Source organism: Juglans regia, chromosome 16 (genome assembly GCF_001411555.2).
Source record: "Juglans regia cultivar Chandler chromosome 16, Walnut 2.0, whole genome shotgun sequence".
NCBI classification, from domain to species: domain Eukaryota; kingdom Viridiplantae; phylum Streptophyta; class Magnoliopsida; order Fagales; family Juglandaceae; genus Juglans; species Juglans regia.
The window spans coordinates 19968893-19982805 of record NC_049916.1 but is presented as its reverse complement, the minus strand read 5'-3'; the positions used below and the strand labels follow the sequence as shown (position 1 = coordinate 19982805).

The 13913-nt window shown below is 41.1% G+C and overlaps 1 protein-coding gene across 1 annotated transcript; it reads right to left on the bottom strand.

Moving 5' to 3' along the window:
- Window positions 1-8170: 8170 nt before the first annotated feature.
- Window positions 8171-10239, bottom strand: LOC109009204 (amino acid transporter AVT1I-like). Its single transcript, XM_018989598.2, has 3 exons — window positions 10111-10239; window positions 9145-9752; window positions 8171-8758 (listed from the first exon to the last, which is right to left on the bottom strand). The coding sequence occupies exons 1-3, from the start codon at window positions 10226-10228 to the stop codon at window positions 8243-8245; spliced, it is 1242 nt and encodes a 413-aa protein (XP_018845143.1). The 5' UTR covers window positions 10229-10239; the 3' UTR covers window positions 8171-8242.
- Between the last annotated feature and the right edge of the window lie 3674 nt (window positions 10240-13913).

Genomic DNA, 13913 nt, shown 5'->3' with positions numbered 1-13913 from the left:
AGGGACTTGAATAGGACTTGTGCGTCGCAGCAAGTCAAGGGAGTCGGCTTTGTTGTGCACGAGGGTCGAGAAGTCAAGGGACTTGTGTCTAATTCATTCATTGCGACAAGTTAAGAGACTGGGCTTTGTTGTACACGAGGGTCGGCAAGTAGAAGGACTTGTGTTCGACTCGTGCACCGCGGTGAGTCAGGGAACTCGGCTTTGTTGTACGTGAGGGTCGGCAAGTCAAATGACTCAGCTTTGTTGTATGCGAGGGTCGGCAAGTCTAGAGACTTATGCCCGACTAATGCATTGCGACAAGTCAAGGGACTTGGCTTTGTTGTACACAAGGGTTGGCAAGTCAAGGGACTTGTGCATTGCAGCTAGTCAAGGGACTCAACTTTTTTGTACGTGAGAGTTGACAAGTCAAGAGACTTGTGTCCGACTCGTGCATTGCAGCAAGTCAAGGGACTCAGCTTTATTGTCCGTAAGGGTCAGCAAGTTAAGGGATTTGTCTTCGACTCGTTCATTGTGACAAGTTAAGGGACTCGTCTATGTTGTACACGAGGGTCCACAAGTTGGTACTTGTGTCTGACTCGTGTATCGCAACGAGTTAAGGGACTTAGCTTTGTTGTACACGAGATCGTTTGGTCTACTAGTACGTCGTTTGGTTACAGCCTATGAGAAATATTTCCTCACGTGCTCGGCATTCCATGGATGTAAGAGCTGATTCCCTTGGGCATCTTTTAAGCGATACGATCCCATACAGTTATTGGCGGAAACAATGAATGGACCTTTCCAACACAGACCTAGCTTTCCTTCTTCTTGCGTGGTGACCTCGGCCTGTCTCAATATTAAGTCACCCACCTTGAGGGACCTTGGCCGAACTCGCCTATTGAAATAATGCTCAGCTTTCCTCTTGTTGACTACTATTCGTACCTTGACCTCCTGTCTTCTTTCTTCCAATAGATCCAACTACTCCCTTGATTTTTCTTTATTAGAGCTCGGGTTGAAGTGTTGTACCCAATAGGTTGGCACACCTATCTCCACTGGCACTACTGTCTTGCTGTCATATGTTAGGGCAAATGGTGTTTCTACCGTTGGTGTTCTAATAGATTTTCAGTACGCCCATAAGACACCCTAGAGTTCTTCCGCCCAATTTCCCTTTCGGTCTGTCAGCCTCTTCCTCCCTTTCGACTTGCCCATTAAATTACGGGTGGCTCGGGGAAGAGTACTTGAACTTGATTTTCAGTTCTGTGCACCAGTCACGATAATGGCGAGAATCTAATTGTCGTCCATTATCCGATATGATGCTCTATGGGATGCCGAACCGGTAGACGATGGATTTCCATAAGAATCTTGTTATGGCACCAGCAGTTATGGTTGCCAAGGCTTCCACCTCTACCCACTTAGTGAAATAATCCACTGCTACTGCTACGAACTTACCCTAGTTTTGCTTGCGGGTAGCGGTATGATTAAGTCCACTGCCTACTGCGCGAATGGCTAGGGGGACATGATTTATGTCAGCTTTTCTCATAGGCAATGTGGTACCGGCACGTGCACTTGGCAGTTTGAGCACTTCCTGAAAAACTCCTCTGCGTCTTTAGGGGCATAGGGTCAATATTACCCAGCCCTCATTACCTTTCCTGTAAGCCCTTTACCTCTGGAAGTGGTTTTCGCATATTCCCTCATATATTTGGCCCAATATGTACTGGGCCTTCTCCAATGAGACACATCTCAGAAGGGGTTCTAAGAACCCTTGCTTGTATAGGATCTCATCTATCAAAGTAAAACGTGACGCCATATTTCTGACTTTCTGAGCTTTCCATTTTTTGTAGGCACCTCGTTGTTGTTGAGGTACTTTATTACATCCAATGCCCACTCCGGCCTGGCTGGACAACCGAGACCTCGGCCCTTATGGCAGGCAAATCCACCATCCGTACAACTGTGTACTCCAGCAACGAAGAGTCTTCGTGTCTTGACGCGGTTCATGCCAACCTGTCGACCCTTTGGTTCTCTTCTCTTAGTATATGTTAGATGCTGAAGTAGCAAAAGAATCACATTTTTCCCACACCAATTGTAGGTACTTTTTCAGCTTTTCCTCGTCTATGGCGAACTCACCCAGTACTTGGTTAACGACCACCTGGGAATCAGCCTAACTTCGACCTTTGTTGCCCCCAACCTCCCGGCTACTAATAGCACGGCTAGGAGTGCCTTGTACTCGACTTCATTGTTAGTTGTTTTGAAGGTGAGCTTAATCACGTAGTTTGGTTTTTCCTCGGACTCCTTGGTGATGTGTACCCCCACACCCCTTCCAGCCCGACAAGACGAGCCATTGAAATAGATGAATTTCCTTTAGGTTTGATGGGGATTTCAAGGGGAAGTCAATTAATTCAGCCACGAAATCGGCTAGTACATGTCCCTTCATTGTGGTGTGGGGGAGGTATTCAATGTCGAACTCAATTAGTTCAACGGCCCACTTCATTAGGTGACCTGAGGCGTATGGTCTCTGCGAGACCTTCTTAAGGGGTGTATCAGTAAGTACCTTCATCGGGTGAGCTTGTAAGTACGGCTTCAAGTGCCTTGCCGCAACCACGAATGTGAAGGTCATCATGTCCATCCACGACTACCTGACTTCGGCGACTCGAAAAGCCCGACTGGTGTAGTACTTCAGCTTCTGACGCCCTTCGTCATCTCAGACCAACACTGCCGAGACAATGTGTAGTGACACCGTCAGATACACAACTAAGTCATCTCCTAGTTTAGCTTGGCTGAGAAGTGGGGGTAGGCCAGGTATTCCTTTAAGTCGCTAAATGCCCGGTCACACTCGTCATTTAAGTTTTGCACAATTCTCAAGACTTTGAAAAATGACAAGCATTTATCTGTCAAATGCGAGATGAATCGGTTGAGGGCGACCAGTCACCAGGCTAGTTTCTATACCTTGTTAACGCTTCCTGGGGGGAGCATATTTATTATAAATTCAACCTTCTCTGGGTTGGCCTTGATCCCACATTTGGAGACCATGAAATCTAGGAACTTTCCCGACTCTACTCCAAGGGCACACTCAGTGGGTTGAGCTTCATTCTTTACCAGCGTAAGAATGCGAGGCTTCCCGTAAGTCATCCAAGTGGTGCTCAAGCTCTTTGCTCTTGACTATTAGGTTGTCCACATAGACCTCTATATTATGGCTTATCTGATTTTTGAACATCCTATTGACTAGTTGCTGATATGTTGCTCCCGCATTCTCCAGCCCAAAAGGCATGGCTCGATAACAATAGAGTTTTTGGTCCATGATGAATGTTTTTTTCTCCTCATCGTCAGGGTTCATCCGGATCTGATTGTATCTTGAATAAGTGTCCATGAAGCTTAGCAAGTGATGGCCTGTCGTGGAGTCAACGATCAGGTTGATGTAAGGCAACGAGAAGATATCCTTGCAACACGCCTTGTTTATGTAGGTAAAGTCGACGCACATTTTCCACTTACTATTTGATTTCCTTACAAGCACAACTTTAGACATCCACTCGGGATAATGTGCTTCCAGGATGAACCTCGCAACAAGGAGGCGATCAACTTCCTCAGCTATGGCAACGTATTTCTCCGCGTTGAAACTCCTACATTTTTGCCAAACTTTCTTGACCTTGGGGTTCACACAAAGGCGGTGGTCGATGACCTCATTGTCAATCCCATGCATCTCATCGTGGCTCCATACAGACACATCGCAGTGTTCGATAAGAAGGCATTTCACAAATTGCCTCATCTCAAGATTCATGTTGGTCCCAATTCTCATTGTGTGCTCGGGCCTTGTCGGGTCCACCTAGAGGAGCTTTAAAGGCTCGTTTGGTTATGCTTGTCGAAGGGTTTTCATATCATATATCCTCATCACGATCAGCTAGGTTATGAGGCGGTGGGGGTCCTACATTACAAGGTTGTTCCCCCAATGTCCGCACATCTTTGCCCCCAGTCTTTAGCTCCTTCACATAACACTCCTGAGCAAGTACTTGTTCTCCCTTGATTTCACCAACACCGACTTCTATGGGGAACTTCATTTTCAGGTGATAACTTGACATTATCGCCTTGAGGTTGTTCAATATGGGTCGCCCTATTATTGCGTTGTACGACGATGACGCTTTTACTATCAGGAAGTCGATCATCGTTGCGGAAGTTTTGGGACCCTTCCCGGCTAAGACTGACAAGGTGATTGCTCCGACCGGTCGAACTACATCCCCATGAACCCCTTTAAAGGCATGGGGGCCAGGCGTAGATGATCAGGATCGATCCCCATCTGTTTAAACGCATCCCAAAACAAGATGTCGGCCGAGTTGCTATTATCAATCAAAATCCTCTGAGTTGTGAAGTTGGTGATCAGCATAGTTACCACCAGGTCATCGTCATGAGGGTGGAGCACCCCTTTTTCATCTTCCCCACCGAATGTGACGATAACACTCTCTGAGCGCCTCCACTACTTGCTCGGGGGTTTCTCTGTCGCAAACACATCCTCGTATTTGGCCCTGGGGGCATGGGCCTTTCACCCTAATGAGGTGGGGCCTCTACTGGCATGCCCACCTGCTATGGTGCATATTTCTCCCAGCGGGCTGCTACGATGAGCTGAGATTCGACAAGGCATACTTCGGGGAGCTGGCTTCCAGTTCTGTGCTTCTTGGGACTTTTATGTCACCGTGAGCCCCCACGCCCTCTATCTCTATCAGACGGACGTTGAGCGAGCAAGTGTTCCAATTCTTCCATCCTCTTTTTCAAGGTGTAGTAGTCCTCGGTTCGGTGCTGGTTTGTCTGATGGTAGGTACAAAATCGTTGGTCCCTTTGATCCTGTTGGCCGACTTCGGCACGCGTGGTCGACTTGTTCTCTCCTCTTGTATAGTAAGGCTGGCGTGGGTTCATCTTGTGCCTTGGGCCTTGGCCAACACGTTTTCTCCTCGCCTTGTGTTGTATTGGCCTTTCTTCGGCTTCTTGGGAGCCTTTCCTCAGTTGGATCCGCTGGCGTTTTTGTCGGCTTGCTCTAATTTGGTCTTCCAGGGGTCAGTCAAGGCCTACAGGGTGTCTTCCGCGTTGATGAAGCCATTTGTGCAGTCCATGTAGTCCCATAACGTCGTGGGGATTCTTTTGGTTAGCTCTGCCATGAATGGGTTTCGGGCCAGATGCCTCTTAAGAGGGCCACCAAGGTGATATTCTCATCTTGGTGTCATCATTTGCTCCTTGTTGAAATAAGATAGGTACGCTTTCAGGCTTCTGTCATCTCGCTGCTTGACTATTAAAAGGTATGTCGCCGGCAGTCTCCTCTATCTACTTTCAATGAACTGTGTTAAGAATAGGCGGGCTAGCTCTCTAAATCCGTTGATCGATCCTGGGGCTAGTGTCTCGAACACCACCCTCACTGTGCCTTTCAACGTTAACGGGAAGACTCAGCAGGCTATCTCCCCTAGGAACTCATGGAAGGTCATGTGGACCTTAAAGGTCTCCAAATGCTCGAGGGGATCCTTGGATCCATCGTACATATCCATTTGAGAGACCTTAAATTTGGGCAGGAGAGGAGTCACCATGACCTCTACGTTGTATGGTATGTCAATGCTAGTGAGCAGTTGATCCACAGAGGAAGATGCACCCATCTTCTTGGCCATTTTCTCATATTTGTCCATCAGGCCACGCAACTCGTGATGGATCTGTCTTCTCCTCCTTGGTTGCATCTACTCCCGTCGTACTCCGTGACTTAGTGTGCTCATTTTGGCTTGGTTCGACATCTTCTGCGGGTCCGTCACTTCCTCTCTTAAGGGCTTCATTCTCTTACTGGAGCCTTCCACTTCTGCCATCAGCCTCCTGACCATGGATGAGCTTTGCTTCTTGAAGATTCTTCTTGTCTGCGAGTGGTTTGCAAACGTGTTGTTACTGGCATATGAATGACATGTTATTAAGAATATCTCATAAACGACGCCACTGTTGGCGACGTGTTTCATACCTTGGGCAACTCCTTCGACAATCCAATAGACCTGTGAGACACTTGAGAGTCAGAGCTCGAGATGGTGTGGGACACCTGTGATGCCTAAGTCAGTATGAGAATAAGAATGACGTTGGAGAATAGAGTGACTATCTGAGAGTGTAAAGATCCTTTACCTAAACCTGGAGGTGGGTTTATATACCTCGACCAAGGTGGTCCCCCACTCACTATCAGCGTGTTACCCGTGCGCTGTACTGGGTGTTGTGCTTGTGGTAGGGCGACTACCTACTGCTTCAGACGCCCTGCCACCACATTGAATTCAAGCATGCTCCTTTCACGTCTGTTCCCAGTGGCAGGTGGGGGGGATGGTGTGCCCACTATCGGAATTCTTGGAAAAGGTGAGAGGCCAGCTGATATTGTTGCTTGATGTTGCCTCTGTGCCTTTAATGAGGCGTGATCTCCAGCTAGGAGTGTGGCCTACAATACATGCAGGTGATGTGACGGTCCCTTTCTCCCTAACACTTAACCCGCGGGTCGGGCTCGGGTCTCTTCTTTTTCACTCTCATAAAGGCAGGCCGTCCACGAGTTAGGTGGGCCTTCGAGGGAGAGAATCAAGTCGGCCCAACAGGTGGTAGGAAGGTACCTTCCCACTCCTAATAAAAAAGATTTCAAGAATTCTGCAGTCGCCAAGCTTGATGACACATGGCAAACTCAAGAGGTCCATGGCGATCTAAATGTCAAGAGGCTGCCAATTGGGTGTGTGAGCGGTGGACAATGATCAAGTTTCTCTCTCATGTCTTTCCTGGATTTTCTTTTAATTTTGTATAAAATGTCTGAGACCAACTAGTTGAAGTATGATGATAAGAGTTGATGTTAACATGCAACGTAAGAAGGAGAACCATTGAATTCAGTCGAAGAAAGGTTTTGATCTTAGGGTTTCATGGAACTCAAACCCGAAGTCATCAATGGCAATAGATTTGAGTTCCAAAGTTGAAAAAAAAACCACAAATGAGGTCCAAAGTTCCTGTAAAACCAAGCAAAAAATAAATAAAAACAAAGAGACAATCGTATAGAAAGGACATACATGAGACCAAATTAAAAGGAAGGTCGGAAGTGGAAAAAAGCCCAAAATGCGCTAAAAAGGATTGGATCAATAAAAAAATCTACACAACTTCTTAATATTCATACAACCTCCACATACTACATTTTTTTAGTTTTTATTATTTTTTTATTTTATCAAATATTTAATATATGAATAATGAATAGAATAATTGAATTAATTTAAAAAAAATAAACTCAAAAAAAATATAAAAAATTATTAAAAAATTTATAAAAATATAGTGTATAGAGATTAAGATGTTGCGTAGCAAAACTTTTGAAACAATATATTAGGGATCATTGGGTGGCAGCAAACAATAACAAATAATTGCAGGTTCCATTAATTAATAGGTCAAAATTAGGAGTCGTCGTCTAATTGGATGGTGGAAGTTACGATATATGCGTATGCAGCTGCTTGGAGTTTGGGGCCGGGGTGGGTGCAGATGTTTGGAGACAGAACATTCATCTCACCCACTGAAGTTTTAATATTGGCAGACATGGTCATAAGACTACTTTTCCCCCACAGTCTTCCTCTGAACTTAGAAAAACCATACGTACTTTGGAGGAAGGCCAAAGCTAGCCAATGTTTATTTGTCTTTTTTTTGTTTTTTAACAATTTTTGGTTGAATATATGTGAGAGCACTATACCCACCCCATCTTTGATCACATTGTCGCAATTAATACCACTCATTTTCCACCTCTTGCTTGCATTATCATGACTTCATTATTGCCAATACCATAATATATGCCCAGGACGTGCGATGTGAGTATGTGGTCACTAACACTTCATCTTTACAATTAATGCCAATCACTCTTACATAGACATATATATTATGCGGGGTGACATGCATAAATTCGTCGGCAAAGTGTTTTGGCCACAAATGAATTTCATAAAAATAAATTTATAAATTGATATGATACTTACATCAGATTATAAAATATATCTAGCTAGTTATTGTAACTAGCATCTAATCACGTATATGAAATTAATCATATCAATTTATAAATTTATTTTTATAAAATTTCAACTTTATGATTGTGGCACTACTACTCAAACTGAATTAATTGCATCTCATGGTACTCGTTTGTTTTGTAGAGTCGATCCATCGACTAATATGTATTCATCATTTGCTCAAAACCCTTTATTTTTACTTACAAGTTATATATATATATTCATGTTGTGGTGCATATATTTGTGCATGCCATCTCTAGTAATTATCAGATCAGATGGTTCACAATTTGTTTAAGAGAAGTATAGGTACCCAATACACCAATAAAAGACCCCGTAACCAAAATCCCCACAATTATTATGAACTCAGACCCAAAACTCTGAGCAGTTTTGTGCATCTTTAGGTAGCACAAGCAAGGGAGCAGTATCGAGACTGTAACACCCAAAAAAGCACCAGTAAATGCCATGACGTAGCCGAAAAATGGCACAGTGCAGGCCACAGTTACTGTGCTGATCACAATTGCCGTTCTGATGAGGATGCTGATAAATCGACTGTTTCGAACAGGAAACTTGGCCTCAATGGCGGTGGCAATTGGTGTAGTTATGATTGCATACTTTGTGAGGGGATTCATCAGTGTGGTATAAATTGCTATTTTTGCGCTTATTTTTCTGAGAGGAAGATTTAATGTCACTTGAGACATGGAGTTTTCTCCGTACATAAGGTAGCCTAGTATTCCCATTGCTCCATAGTTGATGGTGCCAGTCACGAAACAGACGAGTAAAACCTGAAACGACAGGATAATATTAATGCTGATCTACATCAACCTTTTTAAGTAAAACTAAACAATTCTATGGCCCAGCCATGCGTGGATCCCATTTGGCATGAACTTTAATTGATAGTTTTTTTTTTCCTTGAGATAGCTAGTAATTGATGTAAAAGACATATATCCACACGACTGCTGACATGAAAATTAGTTGATTTGTAAGAGAAATTTTAAAATTTTAATTTATAAACCCAAATGGTGTGGCTGCAGGCAGCTTATCGTGGGCCCTATTTGTTCCTTTGATGGTGCACTTAAATTTTAATTATATTCACTTAATACATATTATCATTATGTGAAAATGATTTGAATCTTTAATTTGGGATGTTGGAGATGCAGCTGCTACTTACCTTAGAGAACTGGCTTCTATCTTTCATGGAATTGCATAGAGTGGGGAAAACCGCATGACCACAATAACAGAAGGCAAACAAGCTTATTGTAGTAGGGAGTCCTCCCGATTTCAACAGCGTATCCCCTTCATGGAATCCCACCCCATCCACAGCACCAACCCAGAAAACACAAACAACCAAAATGACAGAAGATAAAACCCCTCCAGCAGAAAGATAGGCCAGCACACCTAAGTTCTTCAGCCATGTAGTTGGCAGAATTACAAGGGCAGTGAGCAAAACAAAGCCGTTTTTCCCTCCAACTCGTAGGCCTGCGACTTTGAAGCCCATGTCCGGAAACAACTTGTGTAAATTGTCACCTTCTAATATCAGAAACTCTACTGCAACTAAGTACAGCTCGAGATACATGAAAATGGATATCATGGCTCTTCCTTTGTATCCGAAAGCAGCCTCACCTATATCAGGATAAGTTTTGATGATGGGGTTTGCAGCCATGCATCGTTGTAGAAGGAACCCTGTGTAGCAGCAGAGAATTGCTACTAGGAAAAGAAGTATTAAGCTCAGCCACCCTCCCTGAGAAAGTGCATATGGAATTGAGAGAATCCCCACACCTGGAAAATATACTAAATAGTTTAAATATATATGTGCATGATATCGATATATAATCAGTGATCATATAGTTCTTTCCTGTAGCACCGCCTTAGATTGTTTATAAGCATGGTGTTTGCATTATACGTATACAAATTCGTGATTATGCAACCACGTACGAGCTGAAAGCAAAGCAGTGATTTACATGCAGCTAGCAATTCATATTAGATTATATTAAATGCTGTCTTCGATCGGCATCCTGGACATGCAACAACGTACTTTCAAATGATTCGTTTAAATCAGTACACGATCATACCTACCTTTTTTTTCATGGTATCTAAAGCATATACACACACACACACTTAACGTAGCTAGATAGACCTGATAAGGCGTTGATCCCGTTAAAGCAAGTTTTGAGGAAGGTAGTGCCTTTGGGTCGTTGCTCGGACTGTGGGAGCTGGTTTTGGCTCTCCATTACCTCTCCCTTTGGGCATTCCATCTTTTGTTGCCCACTATCTGAAACCACAGCTTCATATAAAGGGAGAAGGCGTATAAGTTTTTTAATTGAGGACCTACGTACTGTCTCATCCCTTAGTGGCATCTTTTTGGAAAAATAATAGTGAATAACTAACTGGTTTTTTTAGAGAGAGAGCCAATGGGTCAATGGATCTCACAAATTAAAGAGAAAGAGAGAGTATCAGACAAATAAAGAGAAAGAAATAGAGAAAGAGTGTCTGTGGGTTCCACAAATTAAAGAGAAATAGAGAGGAGTGTCAGTGGTTTCATTATTTTTTTAGAAGAAAATGAGAGATCTTCGGTTACTTTTTTAAAACAAATATAGTGAATGTCAGTGGGTTCCACAAAGTCTCAAGTGAGGTACTTATGAACTCATCTGAAAGTGAGGATGAGTAGATAACCATTCAAGTTCAGCAATAACATCGAGCGATACTCGAGGTACTAGCTGTTCCTCTTGCAATCGGCCGTAACCATTACCAAAAGAGTAGCACTACGCTTATCCAAAAAGTGTCCCGAAATTTTGCCTCGACAAGTGCATTTTATTTTATTTTTTTCTTTTTTTTCATATATATTTTTTAATTATTATAAACATTTTATAAAAAAATAAAAAAATTCACAATATTAATAAAAAATATTTTCTTAATTATTAAATAATAAAAATATTTTCGATGGATTTAAGATTTCTGTTACCAAAAAAGGAATTCCACTCACATGTCACAGGCAGGCATTAATCTTTCCAGAGGATTCCGTTCTTTCCAGGGGATTCCTTTTTTCCATGCATGGGATCCTTTAGTACTGTCCTCTCATATGAGATATTGTGCGTATTTCCATGCACTGCAGCAACTCCAGCGTTCATGTACTAATTTGGTGCATACATACGCATCAAGGCTGCATACGATCGAATGAGACCGTTCTTGCGGTACAGCTAGCATGCTTTTGGTTCTGCAATTTTTACATGCCTAGCAGCAGGCAATTGGATTGAGGTTCTGAATTAATCCGAAGCCAAGCTGAGATATTGCAATATTGCCATTTTGGGTAATTCTATGATCGATGTATAAGAAATATACCCTTTGCATATGTGTACGTACGTATATTTATTTATATACAGTACTCCATCAACATCGTCTAGCTTGGGTACGTTACCTAAAAGTAGCCTAAAAGCATTTTACAAGATAATATATAAAAGTAGCCCCAAAAGCACTTTTGATAGTTTTGTGATCTTTCCAAATCCACAATATTGAATATAATGCCCGTAGATCGACACTTTGCTGCAGACGAAACGGAGCACTTTTGGAGCCTTTGGTTTCCGGCTTCTCCACGCATGGGGGTAATTGATTTTTGAATTCGCATTTTCCAGAAAAGAAAGAAGGAAGACTTGGACGCACGGATCGATTAGAGTCTTTTGATTTTGACTTGGTCCTCAAGAAGACTTGCTTTTATCTTGTGCAAGCTGGAACGGATTCCCCCGGGGGTGTTGGGGGTGGGGGTCGGTGAGATTCCAAATTTAATTGACTTTTTGCACGCACAGACATAGAGGCTTCTTTTGTTTTATTGGTTGGAGGACGAAATTGACGAAGACGCTGCTGCGGAGAAGAAGACTGCAATAGGCTTGGACGAAACTGTGGACTGTGAGGAAATTTGTTATTTTTAGTATTCATTTTCTTTTATTCTTTTAGTAAAAAAATTATGGTAAATTTATTTACGTTGAATTTAATTTTTAGTATGAATTAAATTTTTTTTATTTAAAAAAAATGATATAATCTAGTTTCAAATTATGCTTATTTTTTTATGTTAATTTGAAGTAATTTTTTTCTATATTTGTCTTATTTATTCTGATCTTATTGTTTCTAATTAACTAATTATTAATTAGATGATTTTAATCTTATGATTTGCTGTCGAAAGAGGGAATTATAGAATAGATTTTAGATATTTCAGCATAGGTAAATATAAAGATCGAAATACTTATATGAACCTATGTAGTATTAAAATCATTGGTCTTATTGCTTTCTTGCTTTATTAATTTACATACTCTTGTGTAAAATGATGAACAAGAATAATTTCTAATTGACTATCGAGAAAAACTTTTGGATGTTTGTAGAGATTTGCTAACAAACATAAAGAATTAAATTCAATTAGTTAGATGAGTAAAACATAGTGAGGAATTATGTGAAATCGATTTCCTAGAAGTTTTCTCCTATTGATTTGATCTTCGAATAATATATTTATTTTCTTTCGAGTATTTTTTCTGAATTAATTTTATTTTAATTTGTAATTACCAAAATCTTAGTGAATTTTTTAAATAAAGTCAAGATTAGTATAATTTCAGTATTTTTCAAAAATAAGTTACCAATCTATGAGGACGATACTCTTCTCATTACTTTACTATAAAATTACGATACTGTACTTGTAATTTTAGACCTATCAACTTTCCGCCGGTGGCTGCAGAGAGAACTGATCGATGCATCCCAAATAGTTTGAAGAAAGTAGTTCAAAACTGGACAGCAACGATTGATAGCTATGCGCAAGACAGGCCCTTGAGAATATTAGATAGAGAAATGATACTTGCAGTCGTGAGTATACAAACGTCGTGCAGTAGTTTTGAAAATAATGAATAAATATGAGACCCAAATAAAAAGAAATTAATTTTTTAATAGTGAATTCTACTTTTTTTCAAAACGATTACACGACGTTTACGCATTCTACGACTTTACGTAGCATTACTCTATTAGATATACATCCATGCATGTATTTATATGATGGAATGGTTTTCTTCTGTAGATCAAATGACACCTGCAAGCCAGCCCTAGTGCGTGATTGATCAGTTTGTGCCAATTGATCATTGCATGCACCTTCATCTAGATCAGCCTGCATGCAGTTCAATTTCTCAAACGAATCTTGGTCGAGATCAATATTTGGTCCCCATATACTTCTTTTCTTTTTTCCCCCGCGAACAGGGAAATGTCAAAGGAAAAGGAAAAAAAAAAAGAGATGCCGTGTACAACTTGAAATGTTCAATTAATATTTACATCAAGACTATTTCGGAAAGGGAATAAATTATAGAAATCTTTTGACTATAAAAGGGATTTCATAAAAGTTAACTTATAAATTGATATGATTTTATGTGATATGTGAAATTATAAAATTATTTTTATTATGAAATTACTTTTACGTTAGTTTGTAAATTTACTTTTATAAAATCTATTTATAACTATAGTATAACTGTTCAAAAAATTAATATGTCAGCCTGGTTAATTTGTTATGCAATGATACCATATAGCATAAGATTATCTTAGAAAAAAACTATTTACAAGATCATATTTTGACATATAAGTAAAACAGATTGTGAAAATATTGTCTCAATAATAATAACTGATACGTACTACACACGAGTACAGATATATTATATGATATTCACTAAAAAAACAGGAAAACTGTTGATGTGATACCTAGTAATCACTATAAAAGAAAGTAATATGATTATTCACTAGCAGCTAGCACCAATGTTAAATTGCTGCTTCCCATGCAAGTCCATACCCAACCCCAGGCCCACGAGGAGTCCAGCATGCAGTGGAAGGAGCCGAAACGAGTCCTCCTCCCATCCTGACGGTTTTCCCACTTCCCCTGCATTTTCTCCCCACTCTCTCTTTCCCACGCATCTTCAGTTTTCC

Excerpts from the sequence above, each read along its gene's own strand:
- LOC109009204 (XM_018989598.2), bottom strand. The coding sequence starts at position 10,228 with ATGGAATGCCCAAAGGGAGAGGTAATGGAGAGCCAAAACCAGCTCCCA. Across the intron at positions 9,753-10,110 it reads CGGGATCAACGCCTTATCAG|GTGTGGGGATTCTCTCAATT; the intron begins GTCTATCTAGCT and ends TATATTTTCCAG. Across the intron at positions 8,759-9,144 it reads ATAGAAGCCAGTTCTCTAAG|GTTTTACTCGTCTGTTTCGT; the intron begins GTAAGTAGCAGC and ends CTGTCGTTTCAG.